This window comes from Balaenoptera acutorostrata, chromosome 4 (genome assembly GCF_949987535.1).
Source record: "Balaenoptera acutorostrata chromosome 4, mBalAcu1.1, whole genome shotgun sequence".
Classification (NCBI taxonomy): Eukaryota; Metazoa; Chordata; class Mammalia; order Artiodactyla; family Balaenopteridae; genus Balaenoptera; species Balaenoptera acutorostrata.
Window position 1 is genome coordinate 147,755,958 of NC_080067.1, and position 22,182 is coordinate 147,778,139.

The 22,182-nt window shown below is 52.5% G+C and overlaps 1 protein-coding gene across 5 annotated transcripts in view; it reads right to left on the minus strand.

Moving 5' to 3' along the window:
- The window catches only part of TMPRSS2 (transmembrane serine protease 2), a 33,599-nt gene extending 12,226 nt beyond the window's left edge, over positions 1-21,373 (minus strand). Inside the window, exons 1-7 of one of the 5 annotated variants that reach the window (XM_007172708.2) lie at positions 21,205-21,373; positions 12,504-12,574; positions 9,520-9,742; positions 5,952-6,038; positions 5,162-5,275; positions 1,440-1,566; positions 167-277 (exon numbers count right to left, since the gene is read on the minus strand). In XM_007172708.2, coding sequence (XP_007172770.2) covers positions 167-277; positions 1,440-1,566; positions 5,162-5,275; positions 5,952-6,038; positions 9,520-9,742; positions 12,504-12,518 — 677 coding nt within the window. In that variant the 5' untranslated portion in view covers positions 12,519-12,574; positions 21,205-21,373. Of the gene's footprint in view, positions 1-166; positions 278-1,439; positions 1,567-5,161; positions 5,276-5,951; positions 6,039-9,519; positions 9,743-12,503; positions 12,575-12,657; positions 17,281-19,195; positions 19,346-19,408; positions 20,124-21,204 lie in introns of those variants that run through there. The other 4 variants (XM_007172709.2, XM_007172710.2, XM_007172707.3 and 1 more) reach the window with 4 other exon arrangements.
- Between the last annotated feature and the right edge of the window lie 809 nt (positions 21,374-22,182).

Genomic DNA, 22,182 nt, shown 5'->3' on the forward strand with positions numbered 1-22,182 from the left:
GAACTATATTCAATATCCTTTAATAAACCATAATGGAAAAAGAATATGAAAAAGAATGTATATATAACTGAATCACTTTGCCATACAGTAGAAATTAACATAACATTGTAAATCAACTATACTTCAATGAAATAAATTTTAAAAAAGAAATCACCAAATTAAATACCTGTGGTAGAGTTTTTTATAGAGATCGATATTGTTGGCACTGACATTCAGCTTCATGAAGCTTGTGGCCCCGCTGTCATCCACTATTCCTTGGCTAGAAAAAAAACTATTCCTGAAAGAGACAGAAAATCTTATTTAAAATAGTGGGTTTTTTGGTGAGCATTCGTTAATCCTATGTTATAGCTATATCAGAATATGACATTCTGGTTACGAGGAACACCTTAGCATTTGGGAAAACAAAAACACAACTTCCAGTCAAGTGACGCTGCGTTATAACCATCTTTCCATCCGATAAGCCTGAAGTGTCAGGGAAAAGTCCTCCATCAGTTGTGTTTCTAATCTAATCTGGATTAGGATAAAGAAGCAGTAAGAATAAGGATGTGAGTACATATAATGTAACAAAATTACACGTTAAAATGCTCCCAGTGATAAAATACAGACCCTGAACCACGATGGGGCCTCACTACGTCATTCACAGTGACATACGCTGCTATTGGGGGCTGGTATTTTGAAGTATTTCACTAGCTAAGATGCCAACTTTCTTATCAAGTGGTAATTCATTTTGAAAACTGGCATAAAGGCAACACACTAGAATTGCACAGAAGTCACACGGTGACACCCCCAAGGAAGAAACGGTGGCAATGAAATAGCACAGCCTTTCCCTGGGAGGCCAGACGGCTGCCACGCGTTGACAAGGATGGTCTGGCGTGTCCCTGGCTGGAATCCCGAGGAGGGGGCACTCCCACCCCCCTCTCCCACCTCCTCTGGTGGCTGCATGAGGAATGAATTCTCTAATGGATAAATCTGTTGATCAGCTCTCTTCTGTTCAAAGGCCTCCAGCAACTTCTGCACTCATGCAGTGAAGGTTATGCAGATCTGTTCCCTCCGACCTTCCCTGCAGCCCTCCCCTCTCGCCTCCACCCAGGAGGTGAGTGGAGTCAAGGCTTCAACCCTGCCTGGGGGCTCCTTAGGAAATGAGCCACCCAAGGCCCTCGGCCAGCACCCTGGACCCTGGTGACCACAGCACTGGACAGCCTCGAGTAACCAGGAGCGGATGGAGGCCCCAGAGGCAGGGCTGGGGGATGCCATGGACGGGGATGGGGCAGTGTGGTGCCCACAGTCCCCTGCCGGTTTCCCGGAGCAGCTTTGGGAAGGAGACAAAGGTTCATGGTGCCCCTGTGTTGGCACTTCCAGGGAGGGGCAGAGGGAAGCACTGATCTTATGTTTCTGTGCCTGTCACCATCATCACGGAGGCCACGGGGCTCGGAACTCACGGGTAGCCCATGTCCTGGCACGCTGCCCTCCCGTAGCTGTCACTCCAGTCATCCTGGCACACGGGGTGCCAGGACTTCCTCTGAGCCGAGTACACCTGGAGGATGAAGTTGGGTCCGTAGAGACGAACTGCAGGAAGGGAGATTCTGGTGAGTCTCAAACCATCGTCCTGTCCGCCACATGAGCCCCACCTTCCCTGGGACCCAGAGGCCCTGGGACCCAGAGGCAGGGCTGGGCTCCCTCTTCCCAAGGCACCAGCTACACATGAGGGATGCCGAGAACCCAGCCTTTCCCCGCAAAATATGCCCTTCACCCCAAAGAACTGAAAACGGGTATTCAGACAAAAATGAACATTGTACACAAATGTTCGTGAAAGCATTATCCACAAGAGCCAAAAGGTGGAAACAACCCAAATGTCCATCTACTGATGAATGCACAAAATATGGTCCATCCGCACAATGGAATATTATTTGTTCATGAAAGGGGATGAAACACTGACACAATACAACACCCACGACATTCTGCTGAGTGAAAGAGGCCAGACACAAAGGCTCACAAACTGTATGATCCCATTTCTGTGAAACGCCTAGAGAAGGAAATCTACAGGGACTGAAAGTAGATTAGTGGTCGCTTAGGGCCTGGCATCTGGGGCTCATTCTGCTGTGGAATGACCAGCCTCGGTCTGATCATTTCCTACGGCTTCTGTGATGAGTGATTCCACACACCATGTGAGTGGATAAGTGAACTGTAGGACATCTAGACAATGGAATACGATTCAACACTAAAAAGAAATGAGCTATCAGGCCACGAAGAGACGTGGAGGAACCTTAAACGCACATCATTCAGTGAAAGAAGCATCTGAAAGGGCTCCATCCTGTAGGATTCCAATTCTAAGACACTTGGGGAAAGGCAAAACCGTGGAGACAGTAGGAAGATCAGTGGTTACTCGGGGATGGGGAGTAGGGGATGAAAAGGTAGAGCTCAGAGGATTTTTAGGGCAGTGAAACTACTCTGTATGATACTCTAATGATGGATACATGTTAGACATTTTTCCAAACCTACTGTCCAGATGTATACATTGTACATTTATCTGCAATACCAAGTAAACCTTAATGTAAACTAAGGACTTTAGTCAATAATAATGTATCAATATCGACTTATCACTGACAATGCATGTACCACCCCAGTGCAAGATGTTACAAACAGGGGCGACTGTAAGTGAGGGCAGGGGTGGAGGGGGGGGAATGGGAACTCTGCTCGTTCTGCACACGTGAAACTGCTCAGGACTCCGTGCAAAGGAACACTGCGAGTGCAGCAGAGGGAAAGGGGAGGCTCACGTCCCAACAGAACAGTGACTTCCAGGATGTGTCATCAAGTCCTGAGGAGTCCGCTGGACGGTAACCATCGGGAAATGGGCACATTAACAATGCAAACACGTGTTTACTTCTTCGTGCAAAAACTCTGTGCAAGGAGAAGCAAGATACTCTTATTAGTTGCCCCTAAGGAAAAAACATGATTGGCTGATGAACAGGCGTGTGTGTCTGTGTGTGTGTGTGTCTGTCGCATCCTTGTTTCCTGTGTGTCTTCTTTACTGCTCACACAGAACGTGTCACTCCTGACACAGCTGGTCACCAAATGTGTAGGGGGTTTTCTCCACACCGAGCAATTCTCCACGACACCAGCTGGGCGTCCTACAATTTAATTCTGACACTCTACCTGGAGATAGTGTGAGATCCCACAGGTTGAGGGCTCAGTTCCACAAGACTGACCCCCCCCCACTTCAGATACCAACCCTAAGTCCAGATTGTCACCTGTACTTCTGACCGACCAGCTAGAACTCAGAGGTTCCCACGACCCCCTCCTCAGGTTCAGTTAGTTTGCTAGAGCAGCTCACAGAACTCAGGAAAACCATTTACTTACTGTTTACCAGTTCATTATGAAGGATAGGATAAAGGACACAGATGCACATCCGGAGGAAGAGATGCATAGGGCAAGGTATATGGGGAAGGGCAGGAGCTTCCGTGCCCTCTCTGGGCACACCGGTCTCCCCAGATCTTCATGGGGTCACCAACCCGGAAGCTCCCCAACCCTGTGCTTTAGGGATTTTATGGAGGATCCATCACGTAGGCATGTTCGATCATTAACTCCATTTTCAGCCTCTCCCCCTCTCAAGACAACGGGGTGCGGAGCTACAGTCTAAGCTTCTAACCATGGCTTGTTCTTTGCCATGATCAGCCCCCATCCAGGAGCCATTCAGGAGCCCACCCAGAGTCACCTCGTTTGAACAAAAGACACTCCTATCATCCAGGAAATGACAAGGGTTTTAAGGGCTCTGTGTCAGGAACTGGGGTCAAGGACCCAATACTAGAACCAAAGATGTTCCTGGTGGTCTTATCACTTAGGAATCACCAGAGTTTCAGGAGCCCTGTGCCGGGAATCGGGGGCAGAGACCAATACATATTCTCTATTATCTCACAGTGTGTGAGTATATATTATGTGTGAATATGTGAGTGTGTGTGTGTGTGTGTGTGTGTTATGTGTGAGTGTGCAAGAGTGTAAGTGAAATGGGGGAGATGAGATTTTTCACTGCATACCCTCAGGGACTTCCTGAATTATGATCTATTTGAGTACATAAACTCTTAATATATTTAAATAAATACAACTTCAGTATTAAGAAGAGAGAGAGAAAGTCTCTCCAGGTAACATGAGTTTGTCTTGCTAGAGTTTATCAACACATGCACGTGCACAGGTAGGAAAGCATCAAAGGTCATTCCGCCTGATAGCTAAACCACGTCTGCTCAACCTCAAAAACTCCCTACTTTACTTAAGAAAATGGTGACAAATATATTATCACCAAAATAAAGGCAAGGCACTCTGTCGACAGTTTACAGAGTGAGAGAGTCACTGCCAAGTGCAAACCCTGTCCGGGAAGGAACTGCAGGAGCTCGGCGCTTAGAGGCCAAGGCACCAGCGCGGACGCGGCTCCGTGCAGGTGGAGCAGAGGCTGAGCTCCGGCCTAACGCCCAACCCTGAGGATGCCACGGCCAAGTCCGCACTGCATCTCACACAGGTGCCCTGACCTGGAAACGGGATGTACGGGAGATCCGTCCTCCCCCAGGATGGCTGCAGAAGGAAGGGAGAGGGGGGGTAGAGCCCGGCCTTTGTCTGGCATCACCTGCATTCAGAGTTAACAGCTCCCAGAGGACGCAGCAGGCTTTAGGCTCTGGGTATGGCCCTCAGTGGGTATTAGCACAAGCCTCGTCCTCAAGCATCATTTTCCCTGGCGTGACCACTTTACCACCCGTGAAATAATTCATTGAAAATAATAAAAGCAGAAGAGGTGCCCACCCCGTGACAACAGACATAGATCACTTGAAAGGCAGCTTGTTTAGAAGACGCAGAGCCCACTCCCAGCTTTATGTTTTAAACAGTTTGCCTGTTTTAGTGACTTCCTGTGGCAGCCGGGGCAGGCACGTTGGCCTGGCCCTGGGCTGTGGTCTCCCTTCCCCCGTGCTGTGCGATGCTGGTGGAGGGCTGGCGCTCGCCCCCTCTGAGCCTGTCTCCTCCTCTGAAAACCGGGCTTAGACGCAAGGCTCGGCCTCCAGGAAGGGACTCAGTTGTGGAACGCTCGACGTTCGGGACACGGGTCTGACACCGTCATGCCTGCACCGCTCTGCCCCCTGTGGTCCCCTCCCGAGGCGGCCGGCACGGCCCCGCCACTCACCGCACCGGTTCTCGTCCTCGCCGCCGGGGCAGTGCAGGATGCCGTCGCACCAGTGAGAGGGGCTGACGCAGGTCCCCGAGGAGCTGCATTCCATCCCCAAGCACTGGTCCTCCACTGGCAGAGAAATGGAAGGGAGATGTCCGTCAGGCTGAGAAACCGAGAAAACCTCCCAGCACCCAGGTGACAAGAGGGAGTGAGCTTTTCCTCTTTTAGTGTAAAAGGAGGGGCTGAGCCCTTGCCGACAACGTACGTCACAGGAAGCGGGGCTGGCCGCAGGGATCCTGAACCCCTCGGGTCTGTCACTTTGGTCAGGGGAGGCCCCCTAGCCTCGGATCTGGACAGCACCTGCCCTCTCTGCCACACAGGTGAGTCCTGGGATCCACAAACCCTGCCCCGGGCTGATGGAGGAGACCTGGCTGTGGGTACGGGAGGGGCCTGTGGCAGCCACCGCTGTGCACTGAGACACAGGGACCAGGAGTGGCCCCGAGGTGCTGCGCTCACGAGTGCCAGGTGCCGCCTAGCACCCTGAAGCATGGGGTAAACTCAACGTGCTTCTCCCACGTGTATCAATATCACACCCAAAGGGCATGGGATCTTGACAACCCACAGATTAAGAGGAAGCATGCAAACGAGATTGGCCGCTTCCGAGAAAGGTTATTCATGCATCACGTAACCAAACAGGAGGAAATAGATGAGGAATTTCATGAGGGGCTGTAGGTGAGCCCCCAGCCCAGAGAGGAGGGCCGCTAAAGGGCCGGGACACCACGACTCGGCCCTGGCCTGCACTTACAGAGCTCCCACAGCAGCACAGCAGCCAGGACTGCTCCCGCCAGCAGGGCCCCCAGGGTGAAGGTGACACACAGGACTTTCTTAGTCCCTGGAAGAAAAGAGTTGAGTAAACAACTTAGTCGCCAAGTTTCTTAGAAGTTAGACTCTCAAATATATATGGTATATCCTATCAAGGAATAATAATTTCTTATACATTTAAAAATGTGACTTTTCTCTTTAAGAACATATCCTGGGAGGTCTTACGTCTTCCACAGCACTGAACTTCAGGCTTTTTTGAGAACCGAAGCAGGAAGCCGTGATATGAAGCAACATACATTAAAATTAAGCTCTTCAAAAAGTATGGCCTGAAGGTAGTCAAATAAATGCTGAATGTAAATAAATGGCTGAAAAAAGGAAACATACCTTGTTCCGGTGATTATAAGCATAAGCAAAATACTAATAATGCTCCTCAGACTATCATCTCCATGTCAGTGGTACCCAAGGCAGCAGGAAAAAAGCCTCTTCCTCAAGGTGGTTTAGGGAGGGACGGGACAGAGTCACACTGACTCATTTAACAGTCACTGGGCACATGTGGCTATTTGCGCTTCAATTAATTATCGTTCAATGATATTAAATCGTTCTGTAAATTCAACTACTCAGTGATCCCATGTGACCAGTGGTTACTGCACGGGACTGTGAAGAGGCCGGACGTTCCATCACTGCAGGAAGTTCTACTGGGCAGCGCTGGCGTCGCTCCCGGGTCTGGGGGCAGGAACTCTGGGCTCACATTTCAGCTAAGAATACAAGTCTTTGGAGAAGGTCACCAGCGCTCTCTAGTCAAAACAAACCAACACGCCATTGTTGGTCAGAGTGTAAGCCAAACGTCATGCCAAGGTTCAGAGGAAGGCACCCACCACCGCCGCCCTCAGCAGTTCCTGTGCAGAGAGCAGCCCCAGGCCCAGGGCTCCCTTGGGATAGGCGGAGAGGCGGAGGGAAGAGTCGGGGCGAAGGCTCTCACACAGACCCTCCAGCTCCTTAGTTCCTACAGGAGGACACCCAGGCTGCAGAGGTGGAGTGCGGGGGGGCCTTGCGCCCCACCTGTGCACATTCGTGCTTCCAGAGGTCCACCGGACCAAGACGTTCAGCTTCTGGAGTTGATAGACCAGAGCTGACCCATCTGATCAGGGCTCAAAGCCTCGCCTCTCATTTTGTTACCATGTTCTGCAAATTCCATTGTCTGTGCTCAAACCGGCTTAGAAATCACCGGGGAGCCTGTTACCCAGAGATTCTGACTCAGCTCGGGGGGAGGAGGCGTGAGTCTGCAGTGCCACAGGCTCAGGGGTGAGGTCACAGCCGCCGGTCTGAGGAGCTCCGCGTGCCGCCAGCCACATTATCAGGACTTGGTACGGTGGTTGTGTCTTACTGAAGGCAGGGCAGGGTCACCAAGGAAGCTCAGGGGAAATTCCAAATGGCCAGTTTGACCCATTAGTCAAGGACGATTTCTTCCTTTAGGAGACTTCCCTATGTGTCATCTTACCCAAGATAAAATAACGTGCCTGGTGAGTTGAGGGATATTAAACTTAGGTATCCTGAACCTCTCGTTGAGAGAGTGGCAACCTGCCCAGCCCTCACTAGGAGCGTGGGCAGCGGGAGCCCCGGATCTCACCGTTGGTGGACAGGCATTTCGGAATCATTGTCTGGTCGATCAGACATGACTGGGTGCTGGTTTGCAATTGTACAGATTGTGAGTGTCATTATAACTGACTAATCATTTACCTTCATTGTTATCAATGGTTGATGCAGCCCTATCGTGTCCAGGGTCAAGTGTTAGTATCACAGGATTGTTCACCTTCAGTCCTCCAAAACCCAAACATTAACATGTGTATGCATTGTGGTTCAATGTGAAACACCTATGACTCTTGCTAAAACAAATAGAGCCATTAAGATAAAAATTTCCCTTGTATTCCCGCTGGGGTTCTCTTGAGTTTGTGCTGTTTAAGTAACTTGCAAAATACTGTCAAGGCTCTGACAGGCTACATGCTGCATGATTCCAACTCTACATTCTGGAAAAGGCAAAACTGTGGAGACAGTTAGATCAGTGGTTGCCAAGTGCTGGGGAAGAGAGGGAAGGATGAGCTAAGACCATGATAGGCTAAGACTAGGGGTCCTCAGCTGGGTACCATGGACATCTTGGCTGGGTCGTTCTTGGTGGGGGAGTGGTCATCCTATGCCCTGGAGCATGTTTAGCAGTGTCGCTGGCATCTACCCAGGAGATGCCAGGAGCACCCCCAGCCCAGTTATAACCGCCAGAACTGTCTCCAGACATTGCCAGATGTCCCTGGGGGTCAGAATCACCCCGATTAGCAGCCACTGGTCTCAATCTACCAACCACCACCAGAGAGACATTAGTGCAGAGACAAGTGTTTCCTTGATCCGAGACAAATTAATGGAGGGAAAGAGAACCACACAGGAAAGGAGCAGGGGCAGAAAACACAGGAATGTTAGAGAGTAGCGGTGGGGAGAAGGAGGGATGGAAGAGCCATCTGTGAAGCGTGAAGGAGGCAGAGGCAAGGACTGAGGCAGAAATCCAAGGGCGACGGCACTTGTGAAGAGCTGGAGCGGTCTGCGGAGGGGCGTCTTCAAAGGGTGCGGGTCTTATTCACTATCCCTTACTGCCATTATTTATGGCATGGTGGTGGCGCGTGGAAATTCACTCTGTCATTAATCTTTAACTGTGCAAGTTGTGTACATAGGTAGGCATGTCTCATGAATTAAAATAAAAACGTTATCAGTGAAAATGTTCCTTGGTCCAGCCACTGTACTAGCTCTGTGCTCATACTAGTACTGGCAGTACTACTCCTGCCTGGGCAGTCCTTACCACGTCAACTAGCCTGCATTAAAAGCTTGCGGAGGGGTGCGACAGGAAGGGGTCTAGAGGGAGAAGAGGTAAAATGCAATGCAAAGAAAGCAGATGAATGAGAGGGTAAGAAAGATATGAGATTAAGGTGATGGGCAGAGGACACACCACCTTCAGTCCCTCAACCCTCCTCCGTGGCCCAGTCAGGTCTGGCTACTCTTTCGAGCCAAGAGAAATGTTGAAGAGGCTTCTGTACAACAATTCCACCGGCCACTTCATTCACCAAACACAAAATACACAAGCTACTCTTTGAGCACCTTGAATGTGACTTGCAGTGCCCAGGGAATGGTACACAGAGAAAGGTGAAATCGTTTCTCCCTGCATTGGGGTTTACCATCTACTCAAGATGATTCAGCGATAAACCACGCAGACAAGAAGCAGTTCAGAGAAGCCCAGCTAGAAAGACCACCCTGGGTGGTACAGGCCAAGCCAGTACCAGAGCATTAGTGGGAGATGAAGGTCTTAGCAGCCGAGAGGCCCCCAAAGGCCCACAGGAGGCGAGACCCAGGCCCACAGCTTTGACACAGAGAGGTGGAGGGGAGAGGTATGCAGAGCCAGACCAGCCTGGCAGAGGAGAGTTGGCACCAGAGCCGGTGGGGCAGACGGGCCACCGGAGAAGGCAGACCCAAAACTCGGGCTCCATTAGAGGAAATAAATGCAAAAAGGGTCCTACTTGAGGTGCATGCTGTCCCCGACGGGGGTTTGGGCTGCATGAGGATGACGGGTGTCGAGGTGTGCGTCTGAACCCTCGGGGTGTACTGGGGCACCGCGGGCGGGTAGTACCGAGCCGGGTACCCCGCGTAGGCACGGTGGGCCATGGGCGGCTGCGGAGGGTAGAGGCTTTCGGGTTGGAATCCATGGTTCTCATAGTAAGGCCCGGCACCTGGTGGTGATCCCTGAATGATTAAAAAGAAGATGAATGACACAGCATTGTGAAGCAACTATAGCTCACTAAAAATTTTTTTAAAAAATTAAAAAGGAAGATGAATGATACAAAACCTTAATTATCCTGAAGGTTAAATATACACCCCATCACACTCAGACAAGACATTGGGACAGCGCTGCAGATTCTTTTTTTTTTTAACATCTTTATTGGAGTATAATTGCTTTACAATGGTGTGTTAGTTTCTGCTGTATAACAGAATGAATCAGCTATACGTATACATATATCCCCATATCTTCTCCCTCTTGTGTCTCCCTCCCACCCTCCCTATCCCACCCCTCTAGGTGGTCACAGAGCACCGAGCTGATCTCCCTGTGCTATGCGGCTGCTTCCCACTAGCTATCTATTTTACATTTGGTAGTGTATATATGTCCATGCCACTCTCTCACTTGGTCCCAGCTAACCCTTCCCCCTCCCCATGGCCTCAAGTCCATTCTCTATGTCTGCGTCTTTATTCCTGTCCTGCCCCTAGGTTCTTCAGAACCTTTTTTTTTTTTTTAGATTCCATATATATGTGTTAGCATACAGTATTTGTTTTTCTCTTTCTGACTTAATTCACTGTGTATGACAGACTCTAGGTCCATCCACCTCACTACAAATAACTCAATTTCGTTTCTTTTTATGGCTGAGTAATATTCCATTGTATATATGTGCCACATCTTCTTTATCCATTCATCTGTCGATGGACACTTAGGTTGCTTCTATGTCCTGGCTATTGTAAATAGAGCTGCAATGAACATTGTGGTACATGACTCTTTTTGAATTATGGTTTTCTCAGGGTATATGCCCAGTAGTGGGATTGCTGGGTCAGTGCTGCAGATTCTTTTAGGACATCTTTAATTATGCCAAACACTGAACTCACATAGAATGAAAACTCACCAGCGTTTCCAATTAATTGGCAATAGTTTTGGGGTTTGTTTGTTTGTTTACTATTCATCTTTTGAAATAAAGAAAAAAACAAATGGCTGACATTGAGACTGAGTAAAAAAGTGTGTAGAAGTCTGGGAATGGGCCAATACCCTATCCCCTGAGAGCAGGGTACAAAGTTATGGACTAGCAATGCCAGAATTATAATGGGAATAATAATAGCTGACATTCGAGAACTCACCTGCTTTGGGCATCTGTATTCATGCCCTCCTTGAAGCGTGACCATAACCCACTAAGATGGTACAGCTGTGATGGATATACCCATTTTGCAGACAGGAACGTGAGTGACAGAGATTAAGAAATCTACCTGAAGGATTTACAATTGGGGGGGCGGCTAGCAGATCTGCTCCCACGAGCATCTTTCTAGGGCACGTGCGTTTATGTTGAGAGTGTGTGGAGTTCAGCAGCTCAGTCCCTGTGAGTGGAATTTCTGGGACACAGTGTGTACACACACAAACGTGGAAGGGGGGCCCAGCTACTCCATTTCCCTCTCAGCTCCATCCTTTGGCTGGTTTCTATCTTCTTAGAATGCCCTCCCCTCCCCCTCTGCCTACTTAAAAATTGCCCTCTCCAGGCCCTGCCCCCCACTGGACACTCCGGACCCCCGCAGCCTGCTGCCTTGCCCTGCTTCAGCCCCCCTGAACCGCCCACTGGCTGGACCACTCCGGGAGCGACACTTGCCCTCTTATCTGAGTGTCCACATGCAACACTCCTCCCCACTCAGTAATTTCTCCCCTTGCTCCTTGTTGACTGAGAGCTCAGAGAGGACCAGTATTCTGAGCAGAGGCGACCTGATGCTGAGAATTTTAAACAGGGCCTCCAGGGCAGCGTGATTCGAAAGCAATGGGCCAAATGCGAGTTTAATAACTCACCAATGCGCTCCTTCCAAAGTCCAAAGATTACACTCGAAACCAGAGCAGTAACAGAAAGGGAATACGAAATGTAATCTCTCATCTAAATGGGGGAACCAGAGGCCAAAAAGCGGCGCAGGCATTTGGCCTCTATCTGAAGCATCTAAGAACATGCCGTCCTTCCCAGGAAAGGTGGGAGCCAGCACAGCAGTTTGGCCCAGTGAATTCCTGTGCTGTGGATTTAAAATTTAAAAAGGATCTAGTCTAAATAAATACATAATACTAAATAAAGGGGCAGGGGAAGCAAACGTCTATTTTCCAGATAGAAGAGAGAGAAAACTTTTGTCATTAACCAGTAGAATAACTCCTAAATGCACTTATTCCCAGGTATGAGACGATGAGTGAGATGCGATGGGGAATAAAGATAGTGCATTTGTCTCCAAAGTGTGTGTGTTGGGGGGGGGGGCAGGGTCGCAGGGAGAGGGGCAGCGAGGCCAATGCCCCATGCAGCCATAGCCTGTCCCAGGCTACCAGGAAGCAAGGCTACTCTGTGCTCTGCTGGCCGGCGGTGTCCCAAGCGCTCTTTTCTCCCCAGGACTCACTCCCTCTCACCACTGTCCTGCCCTACTTGTCCCCACACCCTCACCCCTGTCCCTTGCCCCACCCCAATCTGAGCAGGAAGAGAAGAGGCCCAGGGGAGAATCACACATCCACACCCCCTCCAAGAGCTCTGCGATGCCCGGCTGTGCAGCTGTCACGTGGTTCCGCCCCACAACCCCTGCTCACCCCTCACCCCAAGAATGCCTTCACAGCACCCAGGGAGCAAACGCAGTCCTGCAAGCAGCCCTGGAAACGCTGACCCACACGCATAGCTGGAAATAACAGAAGGAACCGGGAACGGAGGAAAGGCCAGGAAGGTAATGATTAACCACTTACCGAGTTTAAAGCCATCCTGATTTTATCAGCAGCATCAGGTAAAGGGAGGTGTTTGGAACGTCCAAGCTGACCTAGAAGAAACAAGGACAAGACTGTGCTATTTCCGTACCGGTGAGTTCGCAGACGATGAGTCGAGAATGGAGTAAAGGATCACCTCTCGCCAGAAGCACGGCGGTTCTGCCCGCTCACCTTCGCCTTCACCTCACCACCTCCTCCTGCCGCTGTTTACCCTGAAGAAGACTGGGACCCACTTGCTTGTTAAGCTCAGGGCCTGCGGCACTCACCCAGCTCCCACCGGGAGGCCCAGACTTCCCCGACGTCACCTCCACCCCAAGGAGAATCCAGGGAAAGAGAAACATGCACAGGGACTTGTAGACCGTTGAGTCGGGTGGAGGTGAAGGAAGGCAAAAATCTGGGTCAGCTCCTGGCAGTGTCACACCCTGAGGTGTCCTTGGGCAACCGACCTCTCTGAATCTCGGACAGAAGCAGACGCAGCCATCACTCTGGATTGCTCAAGTGAGGATTCAACGCGAGGGCGCAGGCAGACACCGCACGTGCCCAGGCCATGGCAGGTGTGATAAGATTCTGCAGAGCTTCCACTGGGACGGTGGAGCTGCCACCGACCCCACCGTGGAGCACGTGGTCTAGAGCTTAGACCCACGTGGGGGCCACACCTGACTTTTCAAATAATCTGCCCGGAACCGCCCCAATCTTAATAAACAAACATATTGAGAAATTCCATAAAACACACCCATACCCACGTGCTACTCCACTCACTATCCCAAATCCAGAAAAGAAAGAAATTCAGAACTAACCACTTGGGTGGTTTCTAAGGATATCGGTAATGAAGAGAAAGCCCTGGGTCACCTTGTTTGCAGACGTTTGTGAACAGCAGTATCTAGAAAGACCATCAATGTAAAAAGTTTTATAGTAAAGGCTTATCTGATGTCACTCTTCCCATCATAAGCAAATAATGGCCTTTATCCACCACTCCTGGCTGCCCTGAATTGACCAAACAATACTCCAAGAAACGGCCTTCACAATCACGCCTCCACAGGACCCCATCCACAGTGAGAAAGCTCTGGGTTTCAGAGCTGGCCAGATCAGGTCTGATCATTTTTCATCTGTAAAGTGCCTGGCACACAGCAGATGCAGACAGCGAGATGACTAGACTCTGGATCCAAACCCCAGCTCAGTCACTCACTACCTGTGACCTGGGACAACTCAGTTAATGTTTCTGGGCCTTGGTTTCCTTGTCTGCAAAAGGGGTTAACAGTAGCACCCACTACAGGGTTGTTAGGGGCGTAAAATGAGTTGATAAAGAAGCTCTTAGCGCCTGGCACACAGGAAGTGCTACATACGCTTTTGTTAAATGAAAGTGAGCAGAAAGGGCTTCCCTGGGGGCGCAGTGGTTAAGAATCCGCCTGCCAATGCAGGGGACACGGGTTCAAGCCCTGGTCCAGGAAGATCCCACATGCCGCGGAGCAACTAAGCCTGTGCACCACAACTACTGAGCCTGTGCTCTAGAGCCCGTGAGCCACAACTACTGAGCCCGTGCTCCGCAACAAGAGAAGTCACCGCTATGAGCAGCCCGCGCACCGCAACGAAGAGTAGCCCCCGCTCGCCGCAACTAGAGAAAGCCCGCGTGCAGCAACGAAGACCCAACGCAGCCAAAAAATAAAATAAAATAAAATAAAGTGATCATAAAGCTGATAAATGTTGAACAGCCCACAGAGGCAGGATGGGCCTGATTGGTAGCATTTGCAGATTTGCAGATTTGCATCTGGAAAGGGTGCTCAAGATACCAACTCCACCAGCTCTGAAAATCCAATGGAGCCAAAGGCAACTGAGCCAGCTCCTGCCGGGCACTGCCTCTCTGACTCCAGAGCAAAATTATTCTTTGACTCATTACATTAAAAAAACGAAAACCCTGGGGACATATGTAAATGTATAGCTGATTCATTATGTTATAAAGCAGAAACTAACACACCATTGTAAAGCAATTATACTCCAATAAAGGTGTTAAAAAAATATTAACTTGCTATAAATAAAAATATAAGTATGGCTGTTTAATCTCAGGAAACCTCCTCGAACAAGTCACAAGAAAGATGCACCAGATCATTTATTTACTCTTCATGCAAAGATAAAATAAAAGAACCCGTTTGTACTGATAGCTTTCAGATTTTTTTAAAATTTAAAAAAAGAGTCAACACTTTTCCGAGTATGAGGAAATAAACCTGAGCAATATACAGGAGGAAGAGATCACCATTCAGAATATATATGACGTTTAAGCCTTTAAGTGGGTGTGCTTATCACATATTAATAACCTTTCATACGTCTGCTCTGTAAAGAGAGAGGGTTCTGAGACTTGACAGCAGCACAATACCCTCTAGTCTAAGCAGGAAAAGCTCGCACCTTCCTCGGATTAGTTTCAGGCGAGTCCTGCCCCAGAGAACATTCTAACCCCTGGTTTCTCTGCCCTCGGTGACTGTCACTCCCTGTGCCTCTGAGCTATCTCGCCAGTTATAGGGTTGGTTGAAGTTTCAGGAAATGAAAATTTGATCCCACTGGCGGCTTTCCCAGTTTAAGAGCCCTCTGAAAGGAGTGATGAATCAGTGCCCAAAATCCACACTCCCTATTCATTCAAGATCCCTAACAGCGGGAGACCAGGAAGCCAGGAGCTCCAGGGGCACCGGGAGCCGTGGCCAGGAATTGTCCCGTAAAAGCCCAGGACCCAGAAGCAATCGCAGCACAAGCCGGTCTCACCCAGCGATCCCACGGCCCACAAACCCTTAGAACCCGGAACACCAAGTGTGCCCAGGTCGGCTGCATGGACTTTGGAAGGAAAGACGAGAGTCGTGCCCCCTCTAACTCTCTGTGGCCAAAGACAAAGGAAGGGGGAAATGTCTCCCTCGGGAACTGGACCTGACAGGAGATGCACTGCTGTCCAAGAGGACCAGGAGATCACGTTCCGTGTGGTTCATCTTTGAAACAGGCAATTCCACGCCCACACAAGATAGTAAGTCTCTTTAACTGGTTTCTGAAAGGAGACAGACAACCCAGATGGTGAGAGACAACACTGCTTCTCCAACGTTCCTTCCTGTCAGTTAAAGGACACAGATGATTGCCCGCGATTCCAGAAAGCCAGCCTCAATGAAGCACTTTTCCTTGAAGCGACAAAGAGCACGTGTGCCGAAGCTCGGTCCCCCTCTTTGTTCCCGGCGAGGTCCCGCTCCAACTTCACCCACCTGAGTCACACAACAGAGCACGGCTGTCCCGGGCCACCCCGGGCTCTCCTTTCAGAGGGCTGGCTCATGCCTCGAGTCACCTGCCCGGCCACCACTCAACAGAATGCTGCCGTTGGACCCTACCAGCTTCCCATGAAGTAATGAAGTTATTTCCAAACAAGAAGAGCCTCTCCTTACACTGTCGTGTCTTTCCTCTGGACCTCAGAACGCATTTGCTGGAGGTTTATTTTGAAAACTACCAAACCAACGCAAATGAGGTCAGCCTCATAGATACTGACCCCCATCTGGGGGTCAGGGGTTTTCCCTGTAATGAAGGCTCCACTGACTTTCCCCCGACACACCGTTCACACAGGGGCTCCTGCACTGGGCCCCGCCGGGTACCTTCGAGATGCTGGTGGTGTGATGAGGTGTGATGGGAGGAAGAAGCCCCACCTTCCTTGACCTCAGATCCAGTATCCTTTCTGCAAACTCCAGACACCAACAGACACTCCCTATCCGATGATCCATGACCAATGGAACCCCTTATGCCTCAACCACTGCATAAAATCACCTTACATGTAAAGATGTTTTCGTGTCCTGTTGGGGACAAAATGCGCTGTTAGAGGGAAGGTAACAGACCGTGGTGGATTTAAGTAACAGTTCAATATAAACAAGTGTAAGACCATCAGAAAAACGGCACACACCGTGATTGACACAGGAATGAGAGAAAGAGGGAGAGGGAGAGAGAGACAGCAGCTCAGAAGTACGGCCTGCATCATCCAAGTCTCTTTTTCTATGAATGCCTCATGGTGCAAACGAGATTACAAACTTTTCAGGGCAGGAATTGGGTCTGGTCCTTTTTTCTTTTTTTCAAATCTAGCTTTGTACCATACAAAGAAAGCATTCTCATATATATATATATATATTTGCATCCCAAAGGCCAAATGAGTAGGATGAAATTTAAGAGAGAGAGAGTGCCGGAAAGCCTGCACCTGGACAAAAACAGCCTCCAAATTGAGGATGTGGGTGACCTCACAGGTCCAGGTGTACAGAGCTGACTGCATGCTGAATACGACAGGCAGGCCGGAGAGGTGTCCCAATCCCTCGGGGAGGGAGGAGGCCTCGACAAAGTGCAAAAGCCACTGTCTAAGGTTTGAAGACCTTGCCCGAGTCAATCTGTGAAATGGGCATAACACGTCAATGGGGTTTTTGCCAGGATTAAGTGTGTACGTGTCCTAGCACCGTGCCCTTCACATGATGAGCCCTCAGGAATAACATAATGATAGCAGCTAAGGGACTGCTGTGTGGAAAGGGGACTCGATTTTTTTCTGTGAAAATCCAAAGGAAGAATCCAGGATCAAAATGGTCAGAAATATCAGGAAGGCAGATTTAACTCAATCCAGGGAAACCAAGTTTCCAACAATGAGAAAGTTTCAATATCGACTGGGTTGCCTTGGAAGAAACAGTTCCTCAAACCAAAAAAAAAGTTTGATCCAACACTGGAAGGTCGTTTCTCCAGCATATTCTAGAACCAAATTAGGCTTCAGTTGTGAGGCCAGACATGACGATCTTTTATTCTTTTTGATGGGAAATGCAAAGGATAAACTCCAAATGCATCCCTAGAAAACACAGGCTCCATGTGCCCTATGTACAGATCAAGTCTCCAATGAGGCCAGGTGTGAGCCCTGCCAGGAGGGCCCCTCGGGAATCAAGGACCTTAAAGGGATTCTGACATGGGGTCACATACAAACAAGTAATCACAAAGCCTGGGCTTAGTCTCATCTTCCAGATCAGAGCTCACTAGAAAATATTTCTCTAACAAACGTCCACGGAAGGCCACGCACGGTCTCTCTTCCCAGGCCTACCTGGTTGAGCTCCCAACGATTCTGTCCACTCTGCCCTTGCATGAGTTCCTAGACTTCAGCTGGTGCCTTTCAAACATTTCCTGCTTTCATATCACACTTCTGCACCCTCACCCCTCCTGCACCCTACCCCACCCCACTGATGCCTGATGGTACACACAAACTAAATGCCTGCAGTTTCCACCCACAGCAAGTCCTTCCCTCCTTCTCCTCGACTTGCCTCTAACAGGAGCAAAAAGCATGTCCTTGGGTCACCTTCCCTCTTCAAAATCCACACTGTTTACAGTCCAAGGAACTGCCCACACCCTCACCAGAATATCGGCGTCTGCCGTTCTCCTGGGATGCCTGTAAGGTTGCCAGTGACATTGTCCACGCTCCCAATTCCTCTTCTCCCACCGCTGTCCAGTGGCCAGGGCAAACCAAGTCCTAGGTCACCTCCCCTTCCTCCTGACCTCAAGCTCTGTCTCTGGGCTGTTCCCCGGAACTGCCTGTGTGATCAGCCGAGCCCTTTGCTACTCCACGTGCAGTTGGATGGTCAATGGCACAGGGGGCACCCGGAGTCCCCTCCCACACACCCAGGCCTACAGCCCCGGGGGGCTTGCAAGCCAGGGTTCCCCAAGATGGCCTATGTATAGGGCTCCCCACCCCCGAGCTAGGAAGGGGCTCACCAAGCCTGGCCCATTCACATCTCAGCACTCAGGTGTGCGACACCCTTGCTCCCTATCCCCAGAGGCCACTTAGCTTGTCCTGGGGCCGGCCCAGCGGCAGGGGTCCCCTGGCAGGTGCCCAGGAAGAGCAGCAAAGGCTCAGCAATTGTGGGAAGCAGCAGCACCCCAGGAGACCCAGAGCTGTGAGAGCAGCAGAGGGCAGATGAGTATGTGGGACTTGAGTGCCCTTCTCCATCCCCCACTCAAGCAGGGCCAGCTTCCCCTCCTTAGGTAAGCGAGGCTGACCAGACACTATGTTGAGCCAGTCGCCTGTCCTTTCTACTTCCCTGCCTAAGCCTCAGGCATGACCCCTGGTTCCCGAGCCTGGAACTTTCTGGAGGGCTTAGAAAAAATAGATTTCCTATTCCTTCCGAGTCTGATGCAGCAGTTGAAACCAAGGCAATGACCCCAAATGGTTACAAAGCCCCCCAGGACTCCTGCCCCAGGCTTAGGTGGAAAAGAGTGACAGACACCAGCCCGGAGCCCTGGCTTGCACATCCTGATAGAGCCCCGTGCCCCAGGCCAGGCCCAGAGTCGCAGTCAGTATGCTTACAGGATGATGACGATGACAAGCGACATAATGTCCTTCGTGTGTCTAGGCTTCCTTGCCTGCAAGACATTTTCACCCTTGGCCCCATCACCCGGGGAGGTCAACCCTCTGCACTGCCCCAGGCTCTCCTGCCCGGCTCACCCCGGAAGCGGACAGCACGGAGCCCAGGTGGGGCTGGGTCATGGGGAAGCCAGCCTGGCTCGCGAGCAAGCCCCTCTCCCGTGAGGATTCCAGGCATCGCTCAGCTTCCCTGGAGACAGGTGGCCTGCCTGCATCCCCAGTTCTCCCTACAGGTCATGGGGCCTGCAGCAAGTTAGTTCACCCCTCTGCCTCAGTTTCCTCTCACCTGAGTTAAGTACGTCATAAACAGCTTGGAATGATGCCTGGCTGGAAGAAAACGCCACATCCACATTTGCTGTTATTATGATAACACCAGTGCGGCCCAACTTTCTCCTACAATTAAGGCGACTGAGCCCAGGGTGCCAGGGGGCCAAGCTCCACACCATCTCCTGGGCTCTGTAGGCTCCCGGCAACTACACAAACTTGCTAGAAGACTGACCTTGGAGGCGTCAATAAGAAAGACGTTGCTGGGGACGCTGCTCACCAGGTGATGTTTTTCGAAGCAGAGAGGGAGGTGTCCTCGGCCAACCTCCAGGCAGAGGCCTCCACCGCAGCTCCCGGACTCCTGTGTTGAGTGCTTGCTGGTGCTCCCCGGCCTTTCAACCTGACCTCGGGGGTCCAGCAAGCTTGGCCGGGGCGGGGGGACACAGGCCTGCCCCGCCTCTGGTAAAGCTGAGGAAGGCAAGCATCCCTTCAGTGGTCCCTGGGCCCCCCCAACCCCTCCACCTCACTCAGCAGCAGCAGAGCCTGCGCCCCCAGGTCCCTTGGTTGTGTCAGCCCTGCGCACACTCCCAGCCCCCATTCTCCTCCGGCTGCGGTGGGGTGTCGGCTCCCTCCTCACTTCCCGGAGAGCCTTCTCCGGCCTCCCAGGCTAAGTCAACAACCCTCCCCTCACGGCAGGTTTCCTAAACACCTGGAAACTCTCCTTAGCAGCCTGTGTAATTTTCCGTCATTTGTTTGGCTCTCTGCAGCCGTGAGCTCCAGCAGACCCTGGACGCACTGGCGCCCCGTTGTGCCCCCTACCGTACTTGGCCGGGGACTACCGCCGGGCTTCGCACGCTGGAGGCAGAGCCCTGGGGGACCCCAGCCCGATAGGCAGACCTCGGGTCGCAATCCTTTCCCTCCCAAACGATCCACTGGGATTCCACCTGACAGGCCCGCCGCCGCCTGGGCGTCCGAAACGGAATTGAAACGGATTCGGGATTTGGGATCACCGCGCTGCGCCCTTCGGCGCGGCGGGCCCTTCGCAAAAGCCCGGGCTCAAGGCAGTGCCGGCGGCCACCTGCAACCAGGCCCTCTGGGGCCTGGAAGCACGCAATTTGGGGCCATAAGGCAATTCTTCCGCAGGGCCCACGAAGCCGCGGTAAGGGCGCCCACTATCCGGCTGGCGCGCTCAGCCTCCCGGCCCCGGTCCGGGGTCCTGCCGTGGACCGAAGCGCCCCGGTGCCTGGCCCTGTCCCTGGCGGGGAGCGTGCGCCTAGAGACCAGGACCACTCCTCCCAGGGCAGGGGTGCCCGGTGTCCGGGCGGCCCAGCCCTGATCGTCGTCTCCGGGTCGCCGCAGTGGGGCTCGGGCTGTGGGCAGTGCCTTCCCGGGGCTACCGAGCCGTTAGCACCTCGCCCGGGGGCCCTGCGGGCCCGTCCCCGCCGCGCCGGCCGTATCGCTCCCGGCATCTTAGAGAGTTTCCAGTTTCTCCCTACTTCGGGAGGGAGCCAAGAAGCAGGAGTTCAGGTAACACTACGGGGCTGCAGAGATTTTCCCGAAACAAAGAAGCGGAGGGACGAGCCTCCCTCTTCCTCGTCCCCAAAGGGAAAAGGCGCAGCCCTCGTCCCCAGCTCGGGGCCCAGAGGCCAGGGGAGCAGCAGCCGACTTCAGCCGAGGGGACCCACCCCGAGGGACCCCGCGGCACGCTTGTCTCCTACCAACTGGCTAAGGACCCGCAGGGCAACCTGTCCCGGGCGAGTGATGCCAACGGGGCAGCCGGGGGCCTCTGACCCGCGCGCCAAGGCGTCCCAGGCGCGCGCAGCCCTCTTGACCTCACGCAGGTCGCTTTGCTCGGCTCAGCCCCGTGCGTCCCGCGGGCGGGAGGACGCACCTGCCGGGCAGGAGCTGCTCACACCTGACTTCACCTCCCGCCACTCCCACCCAGCGCGGGGGGCGGTTAGGTCGCTCCCCGGCGCCCAGGGCCTCCCTCGCACCCTGGATCCCCAGGAACCCACCGCGCGCGCCGCTTACCTGCGGAGCTCCGGGCCCGGCGCTTCCCGCCCCTCTGCCTTCCTCCTCCTCCTCCTTCTCCTCCGCCTCCGCCGGAGTTCGCGTCTTCCTCGGCCCAGCTCGGAGTCCCTGATCCTCCCCGGCTCTCGCTTTAATCCGGGAGGCGGTGTCCGAGTGCCCAGGGTGACACCCCCAAGCGCCGGTGCCGGGTCACCTCGGGCAGGGGGAGGGACGGACCGGAACGGCTGTCCCGGGCGAGGCTGGTCCGGGCGGGGGCGGCAGGAGGAGGAGTTTCTGCCTGGGAAAGCCCGGGACGCGCTCTCGGCGGGACCCAGAGGGAGCCCGGGGACGCTTTCGTCCCCAGCCGGCCTTTTAGGGTTGGGGAGGAGCGCATCTCCCTCCCCACTTCCCCTGGACCGAGCCGGTCGCCGGCGCTTCGCGCCCGAACACTCAAGTCTGGACTCAGGAGGGAGATTCTGGGGAGTGCTGACCGAGTCTCGTATGACCCCGCCGAGCCCTGGCGCTGGGGACCCGCTTGGCCTCTGTGCCCTCGGAGAGGACCCAGGAGTCTGCTCCCAAGGGCCGCTGGCCCGGACACTAGAGCCCAAGACGCAGCCCTCTTCGCCAAGGACCCTCCCCAGTCCTCTTGGGCGGCTTTTCTCCGCCCTCAGGTCCCAACTCCCTCCTCCTCCCTCAGAACGTCCCCAAGAGTGGCCTGAGGTCTTCCCGCCCACCTAAGGCAAGAGACAGGGGGTGAGGAAAGAGGGTAAGATAAATCTTGCCTCCTTTTAAGAGGCTCTTTTCAATGCTGTTTGCAATATGCAAATTAACGTGGATTGCTTTAGAATCAGGTAGAAGCTGAAGAAAGCCCGATTCATTCCAAGTCACATGCTGCGTTGGCTCAGCGCTCCTTCCTGAGCAGGTGACCTGGGACTGGACTTTCCTAGTAAGTTCTTTCCACCCTCTCCTTTGGCTCCCACCCTTATATCCACAACAGGA